This window comes from Saccoglossus kowalevskii, chromosome 1, assembly GCF_978046115.1.
Source record: "Saccoglossus kowalevskii chromosome 1, keSacKowa6.1, whole genome shotgun sequence".
Classification (NCBI taxonomy): domain Eukaryota; kingdom Metazoa; phylum Hemichordata; class Enteropneusta; family Harrimaniidae; genus Saccoglossus; species Saccoglossus kowalevskii.
Window position 1 is genome coordinate 18,971,344 of NC_140641.1, and position 21,329 is coordinate 18,992,672.

At 37.2% G+C, this 21,329-nt stretch overlaps 1 protein-coding gene and 1 long non-coding RNA gene across 2 annotated transcripts; both read left to right on the forward strand.

The window, feature by feature from the left end:
• The first annotated feature begins 7,230 nt into the window (after positions 1-7,230).
• LOC146750411 (uncharacterized) lies at positions 7,231-8,261 on the forward strand. The gene is made up of 2 exons (XR_014930652.1): positions 7,231-7,298; positions 8,019-8,261. It is a non-coding gene; the product is annotated as an uncharacterized LOC146750411 (long non-coding RNA).
• Positions 8,262-8,595: 334 nt separating this feature from the next.
• On the forward strand, positions 8,596-9,369 carry LOC146750412 (P2X purinoceptor 7-like). Its single transcript, XM_085496630.1, has 2 exons — positions 8,596-8,784; positions 9,121-9,369. The coding sequence occupies exons 1-2, from the start codon at positions 8,596-8,598 to the stop codon at positions 9,367-9,369; spliced, it is 438 nt and encodes a 145-aa protein (XP_085352756.1).
• Positions 9,370-21,329: the final 11,960 nt, after the last annotated feature.

The window sequence follows — 21,329 nt, forward strand, 5'->3', positions numbered from 1 at the left end:
TATTTTTATTCAATACGATGACATCACGCATATTGTACAATATAATTAATCTGTTCACACGTAAAGGACGAATATCGTGATTCAAAAATTACATCTGTTCAATCAGTGATTTAGTGCGTGTAAGGGCATACAACTCATTACTAAACCTCATAGCCATGGCAACCAATTATATTTGAGATACACTTATTTCTTTATCGTTTGCATAGGCTTATCGTTATCAGCTAGGTGTGACGTCATACTGTGGTGACATTTCATGAATTTCATATCAGCACATTTTGTGATATGGTACCGTACTACATGATTCAGAGTTTATATGGCCAGACTTGCCACTACTGTAAACAAGTTGGAAATGTTTTTTTATTATGCAAACAAATATGGAATATACAACAAAAACACAAAATATTAGTATATTTTCAATGTTGTGCGGTTTGTACGTTTCTGCATGTCACAAATTCGCCTGTATCATTCGAGCGATCGTTCTTACAAATCCTGGGATTTCATCAACAGAAATAATGACATCTTTGAATCGCTCAGAACTGCGATGATTTTGAAATATTTGCTTGATATGCTACCGTGCCTTGTAAATAAATGCATCCAGGTAAAAGGTGAAACACTGTGGAGATCCCATCATGTGCCCCAAATCCCAAACTACTAAACCGTGAGATTATATGACTCGTTACTGCGGCTATGCAGGGAGTCACTCGTCCGCGATGACGTCACGCGTTTAACATATCCGGCATATGTCTCCATCCAATTCGAGAACCTTCGTCGATATTTACGCATATAACTTATCAAATGGATACATGCAATATTTATTGAAAAGAATCGTTTATAACGCTTGCTTTTACTACTTCTTGGAGAGAAAACTATGAATATGTAGTAATTTTGCTGGATGTTTAGTCGAGCTTGCATTAATTATTAGTACAATGTGATGATGAGAAAGGCTAACAGAAGTATGGCGCTATAGACCTTTAAAATGTTTATGAACACACAAGGCAAGGGTACAATGCTTGTCTCTGGGCGTTGGTCAAAAGCGCCACGTCCAGGAAGTAATGTAAAGTGCCTACTATGAGTTTGGTATCGTAAGAAAAACCATGGAAGGTACTAACGGAAGAAGCCACGACGCTATTGTTTTAGCTTTGCCCCATGATCGTTTGTCAATGTTCGTTCACAAACATTGGTTCTGTTAGCTCTTAACACCTTCGTACAATGGGTTACGCTAGTCTCGAGCATTCGGTGATATTCGGAGCATGTTCGGAAGCGATAGACGAACCTCGCATGTAAAATGCTGAAAATGGCGTCTACTTTGAATGCTGTTGTTTCCGGAGATCTTGGCGAACTTTAATGAAAAATTAGCAGACATAACATTGATTGGAGAAGAACTGATGAACTATCGTGAATCTTTTTGTATTTGTAACGGTGATGAGACTTAATCAATGATTGCCTGTGATAATAACGACTGCATTATTCAATGAGACCATTGTCATTGCGTGGGTTTGACGCCCGAAACTATTGAAATTTTCGACCACCGGGCATCGGCGAACACCACCAGAAAAGATAGTATCAAAAGAAGGGCATACCTAGACACTTTCTCTGTGATAATATTTTTTAGGAGTCCTTAGGAATTTTTGTTGTAGACACTCGAAATCTTGTTCTTGTTACAGTTGCTAATAACTAAAGCATGTGAAATCTGTGAAGTCAAACGTTAATCTGTTGAATTTCCGGTTGTGACATACGTATTTTGACCTTTCACACCTAAACCAACCGAGTGCGCATGTATGATGACCGTAGTTTCATAATGCGCATATATTTTTTGGTCACATTTAAAAATCGGCGGGGTTGTATCATATTCCGCTAACTCGTTACTTGTGTAAACAATCGCAAACTATCATCGACATCAAAGATGAGCAAGACAATGTCATAATCAGGATTAACTAGCATGTTAAGAAGCTTAAGTGGCCACTTGAGAGGCGTCGTAGCTCCTTCCGTTAGTACCTTCCATGGACAAACTGACGATATTCGTAGAATGAATCATGTGACCATGGTGCGGAGTAACACATGACTAAAATTGAAGGAGCTGATTGGATGTTATTTCGACATTCCCGTAGCCACGCCAAATAAAATATGTAGAACTAAAATAGTGAATTGACAAATATAGTTTGTAATGTATGGCCGTGTTATTGGTAATGGTTCCCAGAAGATAATGTCCGGCACTTTACAACATAGCTCTGGGCGTTTCTGTTATGGATTGTTGTGTGTGACCGCACCGTCACGGTGACTATGACATTGAGAAATACAATCGTCTGTTAAGCGAATATACTGGTCCAGGGTTTATATAGGTCTCCTTGTGTGAACAAACATCGATATTGTAGAGCCTTTCCATATGTGATTTGGCACTGTATTAATAAATCCATAATTTAAAAATAATCCCAATATTTGTTTAAACTTTGAGTAATTTCAGTGTTTAATTTTTTTAATTACACTGTGACGTAAATATTTGTTTTTTGGTATTTTTGACAACATAAATCTAGTGCGACGTAATTACGTACTCCGGCACGATAGTATTTAGCTCGGCATTGTTACGCTGGATCACGATAAAGTGTTTGACCGAGTGAATCATTGCTATATCTTTAAAAGACTCGAAGCCTTTGGTTTTAGCAATCACGTTTTTAAAATACATGGAACTGTTATATACTGGTACACATAGTCATGTACGCATAATAATACCCTATACCGTTTTCACGTGACATACGCCAAGGATGTTCACTATCCGTTCAACTTTATGTCATGAATTTGTTTTTGCGTATCTGTTAACCGACTTAATTAACTGATTATTAGCGAATTGCTGTGTTATGTCTGTCATCGTGTAGGCCTATTTGAAGTTTTGGACGGAACTTGGCTCAGTGATTTGGAACTAATTACGAGATATCCGTCGCGATTCTGACAGTTGGTATTCCATAGTTATTAATGTAGTGAACGATTAATCAAAAGATATGACGTATTCAGTACTTAGTTTGATTGGCTTTATGATTGAAGTTTACGCCTTAGAGTCTTTTTACTGTTTTGTAATTGGTTAGAGTTTTGAAAATGAATACAGAGAGTTTGAGTTGGTCTTGGCGAATACTCCACGATAGACGCAGTCGAGGCAGTCCTGGAGAGTCGAGTCCAGTCCGAGAGAGTCCAGGGGCGACGGAGCCTTGAGGCAGTCCAGTCTTGGGCGAGTCTTGGTTCAGCCTTGCGAGAGTCTTGGGGATCTTTTCCCCAAGGCGCTGTGTCTGATAGAGTGTTCGATTGACCGACTAAGACGAGAGCTGAAACGTATTTCGTTGTGTGTGCCTTATTTGACTGTAAGGTTAAAGTGACTTTCCCGATCCCGTACCTCAAGGGGACGAGATAGAGAGACGAGACGAGATTCCCCCTGGCAAGTGTGGAGACCCCCGAAGAGAAAGAGAATTTACCCCTGATACGTGAGTGGAGATCCCGGGCAGGTGTTTAACACACATTGACATCCTGTGAAGAAAAGTGAAATGGCGAAGATGTGTATTTCTCGTGAACCGAACTAACTGGCTCGATGGCAGAGACGAAACCGCGCTTGACGACTAACACCGTTAACAGTATGGCACCGATGAACGACGCTGAAGAGATGAAGACCTCTGAACCCCTTATGAAGGATGAGTACCGGATAGGACTGTATAATTAAGAATTGAGCGACATTAAAGACAAGAAGTTGACAAAGAACGACCCGGAATAACGCGACAAGAGAAGAGACGCTTATAGACTTTGATTAGAACTTTAGTTATCTGTGTATTGCTTAGAGAACCGCTGGTTGGACACTGTAACTGACACTGTGTAACTCAAGGACGTTGAACTCTTTTCCACAACCCTAACCCTATTGCTCAGTAATGTAATGTATTGTTTGCTTTTTCTATCTTTGTTCTTACCTTTTTTTTGTGATGTTGAATTGTATGTGTGTAAGCGCCCAGATCTTTGTTTTGAACTGATATTTGGTGACGTGCGAGGTCCTTTATAACGATTTAAGCGCGTTTCAGTGGACAAGTATTTGCAACACAGTGTTTTGAGTTTTGTGAAGTTTTTATGGTGTTTTAATGAGTTTATGGGTACGGATTATGATGGGGAAAGTAATGCCCCAATGAGTTTTTTTTAAGAGTTTTGAGATTTGTCATGTACAGAGATACCGATGTTTTAAGAGTTGTTTTTGTTTATGTGTTGTTTCCGGAATACTTCTGACGCTTTTTGAGTTAAGAGCACCTTTGTAACGTTTTTTAATGTCTTTTTGAGATGGGAGTATGGTGCGCATATATGCGTATTGTTTGATAACGCAAGTTTTTTTTCATGATTGACAGGTTTATATGTGACTTAGTAGTTTCTATCGTTTTAGTCTTTTTCCCGTCTTTTTGCCAGAGGAGTTATGTGTTATGAAAGCGAATTTGTCTTTGCATTCTGTTTCCACGCCGTATGACTTTTGTTTAGATTAACGACTTGTGAGTTCAGTTGAAGTTTATAAGCGTAGATGACAGGAGTTTGATTAATAGCTTTTTATTCATTGTTTATTAGTTACCGCTTTGCAATGCTTTAACCGAGAGACGCATCCCTGGTAATCACGTGATCACGCTGTCGACTGCAGCGATTGGCTGATCGCATGGTTACACCGCCACGCCTTAGTTTTTTTACCTTTTGATATAGAGTTTGTAACCTTAGTAACGGAGAAAGTGAAGCAAAGGGTTACCTCAGCGAACCGTTTTGAGAAAAGTGAGTCGATTGGTAGCCTTTCCCTTGTTTTTGATTTATAACCGTTGATATTTGTGACTTTATAACCATTGTATTTAGACTTTATAATCATTGTACCTAATTAGTGTGTTTTACTCTTTTTGATTTATACCTTTTATTATTAGTATTGTATTTAACCCGTATGACGATGAGTGGCTGACGGTATCTTTGATTTATGAACGTGCAATGCCGAGAGGCATATCTCAGTTTGGGTGAAGGGATGTGTCATGAATTTGTTTTTGCGTATCTGTTAACCGACTTAATTAACTGATTATTAGCGAATTGCTGTGTTATGTTTGTCATCGTGTAGGCCTATTTGAAGTTTTGGACGGAACTTGGCTCAGTGATTTGGAACTAATTACGAGATATCCGTCGCGATTCTGACAGTTGGTATTCCATAGTTATTAATGTAGTGAACGATTAATCAAAAGATATGACGTATTCAGTACTTAGTTTGATTGGCTTTATGATTGAAGTTTACGCCTTAGAGTCTTTTTACTGTTTTGTAATTGGTTAGAGTTTTGAAAATGAATAAAGAGAGTTTGAGTTGGTCTTGGCGAATACTCCACGATAGACGCAGTCGAGGCAGTCCTGGAGAGTCGAGTCCAGTCCGAGAGAGTCCAGGGGCGACGGAGCCTTGAGGCAGTCCAGTCTTGGGCGAGTCTTGGTTCAGCCTTGCGAGAGTCTTGGGGATCTTTTCCCCAGGGCGCTGTGTCTGATAGAGTGTTCGATTGACCGACTAAGACGAGAGCTGAAACGTATTTCGTTGTGTGTGCCTTATTTGACTGTAAGGTTAAAGTGACTTTCCCGATCCCGTATCTCAAGGGGACGAGATAGAGAGACGAGACGAGATTCCCCCCGACAGAGTGGAGAACCCCGTGGAGAAGATTTTCCCCTGATATTTATACTATTGCAGTAGAACCACTTCAATCTGCATTAAATATTAAATAAGAACGATATAAATAAGAGCGATATACATGGTGTTGGATTAAATAACACGTGAATGTCATCGCTTATATGTTGATGATAGTAGCTTCTTTTTATCCAGCAGTGCGATGTTTCTAAACTTGAGAAATGACAGCAAATTTATGAAGGCACCAGCAAGGTTTATGGGTTTGGAAGTGGCGAAATAGGACTGACACACCTCTGGTATTGATTGCAATAGTAACGGCTTAACAGTCCGTGGAACATTCCTCGGAAACACACATGGATATATAGAAAACAGCCGGTATGACATTACGGAAAAGGTTAAAAAGAAACTTGAATGATGGAACAAGTATGTACCAGCAATGTCCCATATAATAGTATAATAATAATAATAATAATAATAATAATAATAATAATAATAATAATAATAATAATAATAATAATAACAATAACAATAATAATAATAATAATAATAATAATAATAATAATAATAATAATAATAATAATGTATTTCGAGTACTAGCTCATATTCAAGTTGTATTGTCTCCAAAATATTATAGAAATGTATTGATGTGCTTATTTCAATGACCTATGTTAAAATCTTCCCACCTATGTTGAAAGCGTGAAAATTTCGCTTTATTTCTCGCTCCTTCTTCCGAAAATTTCCGACCGTATCCGGACATTTGTTTATAGTTCCACATTCAACAGCTTAGGGAGCTTCATTATACAGTTGCCCGGGACACGGATTTGTGTAGCAGACGATAAGATATGGCTTCCGTAAAACAATTGGTAAGTTTCCGTTCTGTTAACATGTTTTCTCGACGAAATTGTAGTTTGATTTAACTGTTCATTATATTAATCGGCAGTACCGCGATGGAAAAGATCTGAACGTAAAATTAAGGTTATTATAAAATTTGACTTGTCGAACGATCGCTGACGCGACTCGGTTCAGTTGTTACATTCCCTGTAAATTGTATTTCTAGGATGCTCAATCTTTATCGTGATAATGTTTTTTATATATTTCTCACAACATTTATGGCGTGGGTAATGATTATAGGTAGACACAGAGTTTTTTTCTGGGTCTTGTACACGGGATGGTCCATTTCCGGCCCGAGATTTCCTGTCAACTTCGCCGTGAAGACGTAGTCATTTATTGAAAACGCAGTGTATTTCCGGCCTTTCACTGATCGTCGTAATTCTGGGTTAAAATAAAATTATTAAAAGTCAAGATTCAGTTTTCTTTTTGTGTGTACTTTTTGTATGAGAATCGCCATCCTGTCCTGTTTACTAAAAACTCTATGACTGCGCCGATCGAGATCATTTTTTGCATGGTGTCCGTGTTGGTAATTTTTTTTAAACGTCGAAGGCATATAACATTAGTCATGAACTGGGGATCATAGAATATAACTCTTTTCATTTTTCACGTCAACTAATCATTAGTACTGCCGAAATGTTTTCAGTTGAACCATGTTTTGTAATATAGGTTTCCACATCTAACACTTGAACATTTTATTTTCAGAATTTCAGAGAAGTTAGCGACGTTCCTTTTGAACCCGGCCATTTTTTTGAGATAAACAGGCGAGGTAAGTTCAGTGTGTCCAATATTATTTTTTTTTACCCGATACCTTCCCACCAACTTCTAGGGGTTGTACTGTATTTAAAATAGGTCAGTCAGTCTGAAAACTAGATATTATGTTTAGTGCAAGTTATTGAAAAATAATGTTTGCAAGTAATGTCCGTGTCTGTGTTTTCATTTCTTACTTTATTTTACTTTTGCAAAAGAATCTAGCAGAAACATATGAAACATAATACTGGTTCATAGCTCAAGACTGATTGATCCAACCACTGAGGTGTGAAGTGCTCATTCCAGCTGAGTTTATAACATAACTTTCACACCTCTATTTTGTACTAATGGTACACAGGATACACTATTGAAATTTTTTAATTGACTACTGTAAATGAATAAATTTTTTATTTTTACCAAAGCATAATCAATATGGTAAAATAAAAACTTTAGTTTACATGCAGGTTTTTTTGAACTCAGAAAATTATATTTTTGCCAGCATTTCTTATTTATTTCAATAATGATTATGATTTTCTACTCAACAGACTGAAGACTGATTTCATTGCCATATGGGTTAAATTTTGTTTCTCTAACGGTTCCCAGCAACTATAAATCTGATTGCTTTGTCATTTGATTAGTACATTTTCGAATTTATACACGATTCTTTTCTCCAATATTTTTTCTTGTTACTATTGAGATGACTTACTAATCATATAACATTTATTACTCCTCCTTGCAGAAAGAGAACAGCAGCTGGTAATAGATGAAAGAGCAACAAGAGGGAGGGCATCAGGTGGAAGGAGAGGAAAGTCATGTACAGCAAGAGGAAGAAGAGGTGGAGCAACAACTAAAAGGAAGAGAGGCAAAGAGGATGATAGTGCAGTGACAGAAACAGGGGAAGAAAGTTATGGTAGAGGACGTGGAAAAAAGAGGAGTGATGGTGGAACAGAAAGAGGAAGGAGAAATGGTAGCACAGCAGCAAGAGGGAGGGGTAGGCGTAGGCGAGAACACACTGATATTGAATCCAGATACGAGAGATTATGCGAGGATCGACAACTCCATTTGTCTGTGAGTAACTCGGATTTTCCTAGAGTTTTTTCCTGGGTTTTGCATTAGTCTGTGCTTCCTAAATTCTGGAATTTTATTAATCATACATATTTTCAATGTGTGTATAATTATTCTACAATAAAGCACAATATACAATTTTTTTTTGGGCTGCTTTAAAAATATTTAATATGAATTTTTTTTCTGTTGCCTTCAAACAGACAAAAATATCTGAAATGAACACAGATGAATTAAAGTCCTTATGTTTAAGTATGGTGGAACGACAGCCTGGTTTAGTGTTCAATGTGATGAAGGAGATAGATAACAATGGAGACAGTCAAAGGACTACTAGAGACGACGTACCATCCTGGTGTGTATGCCAGTACTGCCAAGAAATGCCCACAGAGGCCGAAAGACAGTGCTGCGGATATACACCAAATGGTTGTGTGACAAAATGGCCAGTAAGTGAAAATATGGTCACTCGTATACAATTGTTGGCACTTCAGGGCCATGTAATCACCAAGAATTCAAGGATAGGGAGCTAATATTCATGTACTAGTACTTCAAGTTTAAACCAAAACAATACCAGATTTTTCAGGATAGTAGTGAGCAAGTGTTTTCCTGTTATTAAATACAGATTTTGGATCATAATTATTTAGTCTTAGCTATACCAAAATTGCATTTTAGTCAACCATAGAACAATGAATGCAGTGCAGTTTTAATCCCAATATGCTACCAAAATAGCTTATTCTGCAACTGGTCACTAACATTGAATTACATTGTATATACAATTTCAGGAAATGCAATTGTATTGTCTGGACAATGGGGTATTGTCACTTTGTCGAGGATACAGGCGATCTGTATTTGGGTTAACTATTGCTGGAGAGGATAGAGATGAAATTGATGATCCAAATAAATCCTGGCGGCATGCAGCATATAGGCAGTTTATTCTTTGGCGGCATGGAAAGATTGGGAGAGACGACAGAAGGGTGATTCCCAGTTGTTGTGTGTGGGAAATCCACATGGACAGTATGTTGTTTTTTTAGCCAGCAGGCTACGTTAACATTTACATTCATGATTGTATTGTTGCACTGCACAATATTCCTCTGCACCTAGTTACCAATAAAATATAGTTGAAATATTTAACTGTTTTGTATATTCTTTGTGTATTTTTTGGTGAGCAATAATGTCAGTGGCTACAATATGAAATAAAGCAACTTCAAAAGAAAAATATAAAAATCCCAGTTTTAATTTTTATTTACAAAGTTACAACACTATATTCCAGAGATCTATTGACTTTTAAATCTGGACTTTTGGTTTTGAACAATATTGCTGGTGGTTGGTGGTGGAATGGGTGCAAGCGTTGCTTGAATATGCCGGGGATCACTTTCACCTAAAAAAGATCTTCTGTTCATGGGAAGTTTGTTTTTCATTCTGGCTTGGAGTATCATGCTGACAATGTCTTTTATATAAAAAAAATGATTTTTCAGTCTTCCGATGAGTGACAGTCCACCTTTGAGATTTCTTGCAATATTGCCTCTGCCAACTGCAAACAAACATAAATAAAATGTGTAAATTAACACTAAAACTAAACTCACTGATTAGTGAGTTTGTTCAAAAATTCTTATATTCTCAGTTCATTTTGAACAGTGTAGATTTTGTTGTTGATTGCAAGTCTTGATCCACATTTTTGTGATGGGTATTTATGCAACTTGGGTAAATTACTACAATAATTAAGCTCAGCTCGCTGAACCAATGAAAAAGCTGTTTACTTTTTCATTAGTAACAATGAAAACAAACATACTTCAGAAAACTGAAACCTGCCAGACACTGCTCGCTACAAAGTTACGAAATCATACTCAGTTGTGGTAAGTTTTGTTCAACTGAAGCTTAGGAACTATACCTGCTACACTGCAACAACGAATCAAACTGGTGACAATAATTAAAAATATCACTGTCTTGATGGTGACTAAACCCTGCCATCTTTTGCCATGGTTAATTAGACACATGCACACAATGTGGAATCTTTGAATCAAAGCCTATCCAGAATAAAAACTGAACATGCACACTGCATCAATTGCACCAATCAGACCGTGTTATTCATAAATACATGACCAATTTAGTCTACATATAGGTATGTCCATAAAAGGCTATTTATATATATAGAGGTTAGTGAATGTCATCTTCACATAGAAATCATAATATATTGTTGTACTATAAATTATCATGTCAAAGGTCTAATTGCTGCCTACTTTGGTTTTTAGAAATACCAAGCATTATATAAAAGGAAGTATTATGCCTCTTACTCAACCCCTGGTCCATGGATACTCTATACGTGTAGCTTTAGAATCAATAAAATAAGTGCTTTTCTTACCTGAATGAATACCTCTTAGCTGAATAAACTAAAATTAGTTCTTGGAAATTCTCTAATTCAGCAGTTGTTCTAAAAGGAGATAGAGAACATAAATTAAAACTGAATGGTTTCCCAAATAATACATTATCTACTGACAATTTTAACAGCAAAACCATTAATCATGACAGCAAAACTATATTATTACAACAGAAACAAACGATAATCTGGGTTTACATGTACTTCTATTGGTGGAGGGGGTGCTTGAAATAGAGAAAATACGATATTTGAATTTTCAATTCTACAAGTTACATATTCATGGTTAATACTTTACCTGAAGTTGACATAATAAGGAATCTTCTGAAGAAGATAGTTGTCATATATCAGCTTCCTCAATGCTACATGAGGCTTAGAACTGGGTGTCAACCAATCCTTTTCTCGTGTCCCTTCTGTTATTGGCCCATGTGCACAGCATCCAGTATCATCATGTTCCAGGGCTGGCCACTCATGTTGATTCGTAGTGTGAAATAAAACACTTTTCCACTTTGACTGAAAAAATATGAAACTAGGTGAAACTATATATACTTTTAAATTTAAGAAAAAATGTTTATAGTTCAAAATCAAGAATAAAAGTTTTGTAAAAATGTGCAAGAAAAAATATACTTACAAGAAAGCTCAGTGGAGAACCACTACATTCCCTTGAACAAAACCAAAAATGGTTTACAATGTCTTTTGACCAGGCCAATAAAATGTTGTTTCCTTTCTCCTGTCCGACCTGCCAAAAGAAACAGGATAGGTTAAAATATGAAACTAACATGTATTAACACAAACCGGTAGGCTGGTTGGCATCAAAATCAGTTTTTGGCTGTTGCCATGGCAGCAGTGGGCCAAAATTCTTTTTTTAGATTTTTCCTCATTACTAGGTTGAAGGTGTGACCAACCCGCCAAGTTTGAGCGAAATCAGTTAAGCAGAAATAATCACAAGAAATAATATGTGAAAACACTAAATATCACGGACACACACAAAGCCACAAAAGTGATTATAAGGGCAATCCTAGCGGAACGAGCGGATCGCCAACACATATCATTCCACAAGAAACAATAAAAAATACTTACTTTGTTAATCTTCTTTCCTAGATTTTTTGCTGCATGCCAAATATCATAGCTGTGTTTCACTTCAGGGTAAACCCTTTCTGTGAATAAACACAGTACAAAGACAGTAAATCATAATGAAATAGTTATCACTGAATAGTAGACAAAGAAGCTATAAGGGTTTACCAATTAGATACAAGAAAATGTATAGAATTGTAAGTGGCTCAATGAACATAAAAAACAGGTTCTCTGGTTTTGGGAAAGCACATCCATAGTTCCTTGTGTTTTCCAATTGAAAATAATACCGCAGGGTATTTACAAACAATTGTTTTTCAAATGTTCAGTTAGGCTGGTTGCAACTTAATACTTACTCATAAAAGCAGTTACTTGGGGATGTGCATCACTGATAACTTCTTTTACTTTTATCCCCTTTTCTTTCAAAAAATCCATAGCTCTTTTAAAGGCTTCTTTCTCCATGTTGGTGGACTTCAATTCTGTCTCTCTTTTATCTATTATTATGACTGCCACAATATCCAGGGTTTCATATTCCATTACGGTATATGTACAAAACTGAGCATTGTACCCTGGAGAATCCATTCTACCATCACCTAAGCAACAAAAAAGTATTATGTTATTTTTTGGCTGTTTTGGGGAATGTTTATTTACAACTTATAATCGTGTTGAAGTGTTATACAAGTGATATTACAGTAAAGATGGGTATTGCCTTTGTGTTGAAGAAAAAAAAGAAAGAGTGGTCTTTAACTTCTTGTAGGCTACTCTGCTATAAAATACTAGTATTATTATATAATAAACTGTATTGTAATTTACAGTTATACTTTCCAATGATTGAATAAATGTTATCAAAACTACATATTTATGACCAACTTACCTGCTATAATAACTTCTTGATCTTTGATATTTTCTAAGACTTTGTTCTGTAAATCTTCCCAGTATTTTTTTATTTCAGGAATACAATAATGTTTTTGAATTCGGTGATGCGTGGACTCATTCACACATCCTACATTCATGAAGTCTAATAATCGTTTTGTCTTTGAATAATTGTTGCCAGACAACACTATGCAAGATGACAAAATGAAATCAGCAGCATTGACCTTGTTCAACAGTGGTTGTGACAACCATTTATGTCCAATGTGGCCATCAGTACATACCTAAAATTTATAAAAATATAAAATAATTCATTTACTTCACAATAAAAAAACTGATGAACAAAAAATAGTTGTGGGGCTCAAGTTAAATTTTTATCTTTAGTAGCCCAAGTGAGCTACTGTCTATCTGAATAGTTGTCATCTGTATAATTCTGTTCTGGGAAATCTAAATTATAATCCTGACTGACCCTTGCATTGAAATGTGGGCTACCAACTGTAAAATATGGGAACCCCCCACATGAAAATTTTTAATCTGTGGAATAATAGCAATATGCTATTTCATAAATCACATATTATATTACATGTACCATTTACAATGCATATTACATATATATTTACATACCCACTCCATGGTGAGGGAAGTCCCTATTTTGGTAAAGTCTATTTCATACGGTTTCTTGCAACCTGGCTCTGGACATTTCTCTGGAATCTTCATCTCCACTAACTGTTTCAGACACGATTCGTACACAATTCCAGCTTTCTGACTGATAATATTCTCTGGATTGTTTATCTTAATGCAATGAGTTTCTGTCATCTTAGAGGGTTGTGCATGACAAATATCTTGCTCATCACTGTCAGAAACTTCTGAACTACTGTCATCTTCATCCCCTATAACCCAAGATGCATCTATACCATTCTGACTAGAAAAAATGTAACGCAACAAAATATTATCTGTAGGACCAGGAAAAATACATTATAATGACACATCAATCAAGATATGAGATTATAGTAATTACCACTTACTTCATTGACAAATCCATCAGAAATTCAGAGTGATCCAAGTCACTGTCATCCAAGTCACTGTCCTCACTCTCCTCTGTGCTACTAGGATGATACGTCTCATCATGCCTATCATCTTGAAAGGTTAGCGACATACTAGATGGGACAAATAAACAGATGTAATAAATAAAATACCAGTACTGTAAAATACTTTATTTTTACTGGGATTTTAGGCATTGTGTGTGGATCTAATTTTCACTGTGTTTTACCAAAACATAACGTAAAGAAAGTAATTTGATTTAGCAGAAAATGCCTCCAGTCAAAATAGTGAAAATAAGTACAATCAATGAAAAACTCAACAGTTATAAAACACACCATTAACTGAAAATAAATTTAAAGGGTAGACTCTAAAAAACTAATAAATAATACTTTCAACATGGGAACTTACTCAGAAATATTATGGCAAAAATCTTCATCATAAGACAGGTTCTCAGGTGCTGTCTTTCTTGAACATATACTGGCGGAATCCCTACAAAAAAATTCCAAGCTGTAACATCAAACTATATCAACAAATTATAATTTATTAACTCGTCAAATATCTCCAGTGAATGGACAATAACTTTAATACTTGCCCTTGAGGAAATTCTTTTAAATACTCAATTCCTGACAGACATTCATAATCGTCACTGAAATAAATAAATAAATAAATGGTCAGTAAAATAAAACATGTATTGCATTGTACACGACATCATTAAACTCCTCGCTTTCCAAAATGACCACGAATGTGAAAAAAATTAATTTATTAAATATTTACGAAAAACCTACAGCGCACGTTTATTTTCAATTGTACTCCTGCAATGCACGGAAAAATTGCATGGAAGCCCATCAAATGTGTAACTAGGGAAACAACACATATCCGGTAGAATTGTTGTGAATCGTCCTATTCAAAAAACAAAACAGCTGGGTACAATCCTTTCGTAACAAACACTATTTCCTTGCCTGATGATATATTTACCTTTGACGTGAAATTGTTGACGCGTCTAGGTCGAACGCGAGACAAGCTGCATGAGGACGAACCGGTGTAGACAACATGAATCTAAGAAAAAAATCAAGAAACAAAAATAACATGTCGCCATCGTTTGAAAAAAAAATCGGCTACGAGTGATACTGACTGACGTCGGCTAGAATCACGCTGTACTCTGCAAAACATCAGCTGAGCTTTCCTCGGAAGCGTTCTTCATATTGTAAACCAAAAATAAAACATTAAAAGTACAATAAAAACTTACCTTTCGTTCCGATCAAGTAGATACTTAGCAACGTCGCGGTGATCGACGACATGACATCCACTTCCCTGGCTTGCAAGCTGAAGCCGTAACGACTCCCATCGATCAAATTGATTTCCAATTTGCACTCGACTTTGCCGGTTGTTTTTTTGGATTTCACTCCGACGTCTTTTCTTCGCCGAATCAGTTTTATTAAATGGTGGCCTGCCTCTCTTCATAATTGCAGTTGCACGTGAATTTTGAACCAGATGAGATTTTCCCGCAAGACGTGCACAATACAATGGCCGACAGCAAAATGTAGTACTCCCTAGGTTCGCGTGACTGCGCACTCACCCGAAGCAGTACACTAAGCAGCATTGCATCATGGGATTTATAGTCTCGAGACTAAAAATGACTTAGGCTCTGAGCATCATTTTTCGCAAGAAAGAAAATGCGATTTCTCGCGAACGCCGCGCTTGTTTTAATTGGTTGATGTAGCAAATTGACACATTTTCAAAGGCCTTCAAATTAAAATAAGAGACAATACAACTTTAAAGTAACCAAAATTACAGAAAAATAAGAATAAATACCAAGAAAATGCCGTGTACATAATAAATATATTTAAAAACATGGCTCAATCAAGTACCCATTACACTTGGGCTATAAATAGCTGTAATTATTTCATTGTTACTTTTTATAATTCTATAGAGGGCGCAATAAATCAGTTCTTCAGTTCGCATCAAAGTTATTACACCGGTTCATGTGTCTGTCCCCGCCGAAATATATTGTTACTATTTGCAGACTCTTTTTTCGAGTTCTTTTGGCAGGAACGGCACTGGATCCCAGCAGAAATACTTTATATGTTAAACCATGAGGGTGGCCGGACAGGGCTTAATTCACATCTCTAGATTCCTTCCGCCTACAATCTTATGTACAACGTACGATATTTCTATTCAGGTTTAAAACATCCTAGTTTTATATTCACGGACTATTGTATAATACAGGTGAACGGTTTAAACTACGGTAAACAACTATTTGTTTTCACTCCACCCAAATCTGTCACCTGTGTCTCAGATTTCTATAGCGATATGTTGAAAACCTGGTACTTATGTACATCATTAAGGAAAAGTGAACCACATACTTATCAAGAAATATGTGAAGAACCGTTGTTTTTTAACAATCTGATTTTGCACCTATTACAACACAGACCACTATATCTGTTGCAGTTTCGTGAATCCAGATTGACGACAATTGGAGAACGTTGCAGAATTATATAACTGCTGGTTGCCTGTGAAATGCCTGTTACTTTCTCACCTAAAATAATTTATTTGTACATCAATATTATTAATTTGTATGTTTCTAAGCATAAAATTGTTTAAGTGAAAAAAATGGGTTTTAAACTTCATCATCATTTTGTGTACTAGTATTTTAAAATACGCTCCTCATGATTTGCATACAGAAATGCCCCTGATGACGTATGTAGGGGAACTTACTGGGCTGCTTGCATTGCTGATACATGTGTATGTAAGACACGTTTCTTGTTCGATTTTCTCGTCTCGGGAAAGAGTAGACCACGAAAAGCACATATTATAAAGTTTATCGTATAGGGTTGAGTTAGATATGGAATATGTCGCTTTTGGCGTATTTGGTCGCCGCGATCAACGGTGTATTATAATAATCGCAGTCACGTGTACGGTGGTCGAAAAAGTCGGTTGAAGTCAGTGTGAAGTGCCGACATCTATTGCCATGGAACGATCTCTATGTGTATGTTGATGTTTTCGAGTTTGTCAAAATCGACTTTGACGTCAGGCTTGCCTTCTAGTTATTTATCAGGTTACTGAGTATGTTCATACACTGATGTGTTCTATTCAAAATTAAAATAAAAAGCATTTAACTAATCTAGCGTTCAATAAAATAGAGAAGTAATAAAAAATGATATAATGAGTCGATGATTCGTAGATCAGTTACTAAAGGATAGCCGTGTACGAGGGAATTGACATCCCGTGGAATTGGATTGACGATCGACGTGCGTGAATGGCGGCGTTTGCTGATTGGATAACAAACATAATAGAGAGCGGAGCACAGCAAAAATTGAATTAAAAGTCATTACCAACGCGTGTGTGCTGCGCCACCTAATTTCCTACTTGACCGACGCTTCAGTTTTTGCGTCACGTCATTCAAGTTGCTATCTCTAACACAAACAATTACTGCATGATGGCTTCTCTCTCGCGGTGAACTTGGGCTGCTCCGGGATCTGGTTCTTTAAAAAGTTGTTAGCACTGTGCTAGGTTTAATTGTTCGCCAATTGTCTTTAAATCTATGTTGTTTTTTATAAATGGTGACGGTTGTCCATCCCAACTTTTTCTCATTGATTTTACGTCTTCGTCCACAGACAGTGCCACACCTTCGGATCGTTTGGAAACGCGTAAATTATCACACTATTACTATACCCATTGCTGCATCCGTCAAAAATATAACGTTTCATAAAAAGTGCCGATCGAAAAATATATTGTATATTGCAAGAGTATGGCTTCCTCATATTTTGGCATTTGGTGGCGCCCCTTTACTTCGACTACAGTCGGAAACAGCCTGAGTCGACTGTTTCAGGATAGGTGAACGTGGCTACAACACGAGAAATACCTCAAATTTACCCAGATACTAGCCTGACATGTAGGGGTAAGTGGTGTTCTCGCCGGCCGAACGGCATCAGACCCACTAACGCCTGAAAGAATAGTGTGTGTCTCATCATCGCAAAGTTCACGCAATGAGTTAAATGAATTTTCGTTTCGGTGGTCATGGTAAAGTAACACCGCGCGGAGGGCGCAACTAACAAATGAACTCTGTCGTGAATGCACTCTCTTTCCCAGTGTTCATTGCAGTTAGATCACCAAAAGTATATTCGAAGAAATAGAACTCTGCCTGGGAGATTGCCGTTAATGGTTACTCTTTGATTGCTGTCACATGCACTGCCTGACATTCCAGCAAATGATTTGTATTGACAAAAAAATCATCGGGGAAGTGAACAACTACATCGTGTCAGACGTGTGGTGGGTTTGGAGCACCGCGGAGGGCGCAACTCACGCGTCCTTGTCAGGCTACTCGGATACGAGTAATCATTTTCAACAACAAAAAATCTATTTCTGTGGAGCACAAATCTAAAACAGGAAATGTGTGGGTCGGCATTTCACATGTACTTTAAAATATACAAACAAAAATGATGAAATGATGTCAAAGTGTAAACAAATATTGAAATTAATTTACAGTACCAAAACACAGATGGAAAGGCTCTACAATATCGATGTTTGTTCACACAAGGGGACCTATATAAACCCGGGACCAGTATATTCGCTTAACATACGATTGTATTTCTCAATGTCATAGTCGCAGCGCGGTCGCCCACAACAAAACCGATATACTTATAACGCCCCGTGCTGTGTTGTAATGTGTAGGACATTATATTCTTAGTCATTACCAATAACACGGCCATACATTATAAACTATATGTGTCAATTCACTATTTTACTTCTACGCATTTTAATGGGCATGGCTACGGGAATGTCAAAATAACATTCGATCAGGTCCTTCAATTTTAGTCACGTGTTACTCCGCACCATGGTCACATGATTCATCGTACGAATATCGTCAGTTTTTCTTACTCGACATGAATGGTACAGAGAAGACAGATACCAAAACCAGACTCATAGTAGGCACTTTACATTACTCCCCGAACGGCCCAAGACAAGAATTATAATCCATGTCTTATTTTTGCCTGTATCGTTCCATGATGAACAACTTGATCCGTCCGTCTAAACCCTCGATATTTGATCTGCACTAAATTACTAATTAAACAGATGTAATTGTTGTGTCAAATATTCGCCCTTTACGTGCGAGCAAACTAATTATTGTACCATAGGTCAGATGCCATAGTACAGAATACAAATATATTATAATTACTCTATAATAAAAGATGAATTATGCAATACATTATTAAACGTGTGTGAACCCTAGCCATTTAAATGATACTAGTAAAAAGCGAACAAACTAACCTTTCCATGCAAGTGTTTGTTTTTTAAATCAAGTACATGTTATTGCAAGTTTACAAAGTACATGTAATTTGTACATCTATATAAAAAGTTTAATTAATTCCACGCGGTGCCGCAACCGGATTTTATAAAAATAAAGGAATTGTAAAAGCCTTGTGGTATACGAGTATGAACTGGCTAGGATTCGTTACTGCATTACGTTTCTGCAGTATGTGTCGGTCGAGTATTTAGTACATGGTAAATAGTTATCGTTCACGAATATGAAAAGGAACGTACATCTGAAATATACATTATGTATCATTGGGCATTGTAGATAAATGGAACGTCTACTCTAAGACAGAAATTAAACTTGGGAAGTATCCTTCACGCAAACGCCATATTATATACACTACAAATATCCTGGTAATACTATATTTTTAAATAATATCTATGGGGAAATAAGAGGGAAAAACAACACAATGTAATGTAATTCTGACGTGAAGTGTCAATAGTCCAGTTTATTGCTTAAAGATTAGTTTAAACGTTGTTATATTGGTCAGCTCTTAGGACGGAATTTAAAGGGCAGAAGGTGCTGTCGGTTCAAATTATTTAATACTGGTAGCTGTATCTAGGGCTATTTGTGCGAAATAAAAGTTGAGTATTATGATAAAACACAATTTGGCAAGTCTGACAAAGCACCTACAAACAAACATTGTCAGTTTTAATTGCAATATTACATGGTATCTGCTGTAAATGGCATTTCCATTGATATTATGCGGTTTCATCATGGCATTTGGTCAGTCACAGCAAGATGCAGCAAACCTTTAAATAACAGAGAATAAGATAAAAAAGTAAAAGTTAAAATCTATTAGGATTGCTATATATTCAAAACCACATATAAGTCTAACAAGCGATCGGTGGTGGGTCGTATCGTCTATACGCTGCAGGTCGGCGTCCACCCAAAACCGAACTGACACATATCACGCATGCACAATGCGTACCGGGAGATTGTTCGATTTAAATATGTATATACGACATGATAAAAGTACTTTGGCACGCGTTTACCTGACTGCTTATAACGTTTTATCGAATAATTGTTCTTGGATAGCGGAATACCCAACAATATGGCATAACAAGTTTGACTACCTGCAACGGCAGACTGCATGCCGGCGTTGTAATCCAACGTGACCTCGTTTTTGTAGTAATCCTCCCTGGTGTCTTCGTAATCGTCGTTTCCGTCAGGCCCCCCTACCAAAGCACCATACAATATCTGCGGATTTGGATCAGGACTGCGAAACGCACCCCAGGCACACGTTTCAGGCAAATCGGGACAAGAACTGTGAATACAATCCCGTTAGTATAATTAGCTTAAAATATGCAAATATTTATCTTATTTAAAATTTCAAAAGTTGCTTAAAGTTGCTTAGCCACCTGTATGATTTATATGCTACTCAAAACAATTTAAGGAACACTTGAATATTCTCAGTTACAGCAAGCTCCTTTATTTCAGATAAACCTATTTGGTCACATAATTAACGTGAAACAACTGCACAATGAAACAGATGATAAGGACTGCATGTAATCATTACACATTTCGTTACATGAGTTCTGCAAGAGAGAAGGGTTGAAAATGAAAATCCCAGTTCATGGAACATTTCAATAATGTGTGTGACCATCTCTTGCAGTAACACATGCAACACAACGTCGCCTCATGGATGTCACTAATCTCTACAGTGAACGTTGTCGTATCGCTTGCAACTCCTGGATTAGCCATTGAAGTATCTTACGACGCGACGATCCACTGGTGGGGGATGGTTGCCCACGAAGACCAAGTTGATCCCACAAATGTTCATTTGGTGCGATGTCAGGTGAATAAGCAGGCCAATTCATTCTGTTCATATTGTGTTGGCGTAGAAAATCTGTGACAACACGTGCACGGTGTGGTCTGGCATTATCATCCTGTAGGACTGTCGTAGCTCCTATCCTCTGTAGACAAGGTAACATAATATGTTGCAGGATCTCGCCTCTGTAACGTAATCCATCAATAATATAAACAGGGGTTATTTGGTGGTAGCTGAAGCCACCCTATACCATGACGCTGCCACCACCAAGCTGGTTTTGCGGTCTGATGGTGGTATCAATGTAGCGTTCAGCAGGGCGTCTATAGACAAGAATACGCCCATCATTGTTCTGCAAAGCGAATCTTGACTCATCTGTGAAGACGACAGAAATCCACTGCCGACGTGTTCAACGAATGTGCTGTCGAGCCCAGTCTAAACGAGCAGTTATGTGGCGTGGGAGGAGGACTGTCCTAACAGCCTGGCTCTTAGGCCTGACGTTTCTGGCCCTCGGACGGTTCCGCACACTGGTCACTCCCGTTGGTATGAGTTGCAG

Excerpts from the sequence above, each read along its gene's own strand:
- LOC146750412 (XM_085496630.1), top strand. The coding sequence starts at position 8,596 with ATGGTGGAACGACAGCCTGGTTTAGTGTTCAATGTGATGAAGGAGATA. Across the intron at positions 8,785-9,120 it reads GTTGTGTGACAAAATGGCCA|GAAATGCAATTGTATTGTCT; the intron begins GTAAGTGAAAAT and ends ATACAATTTCAG.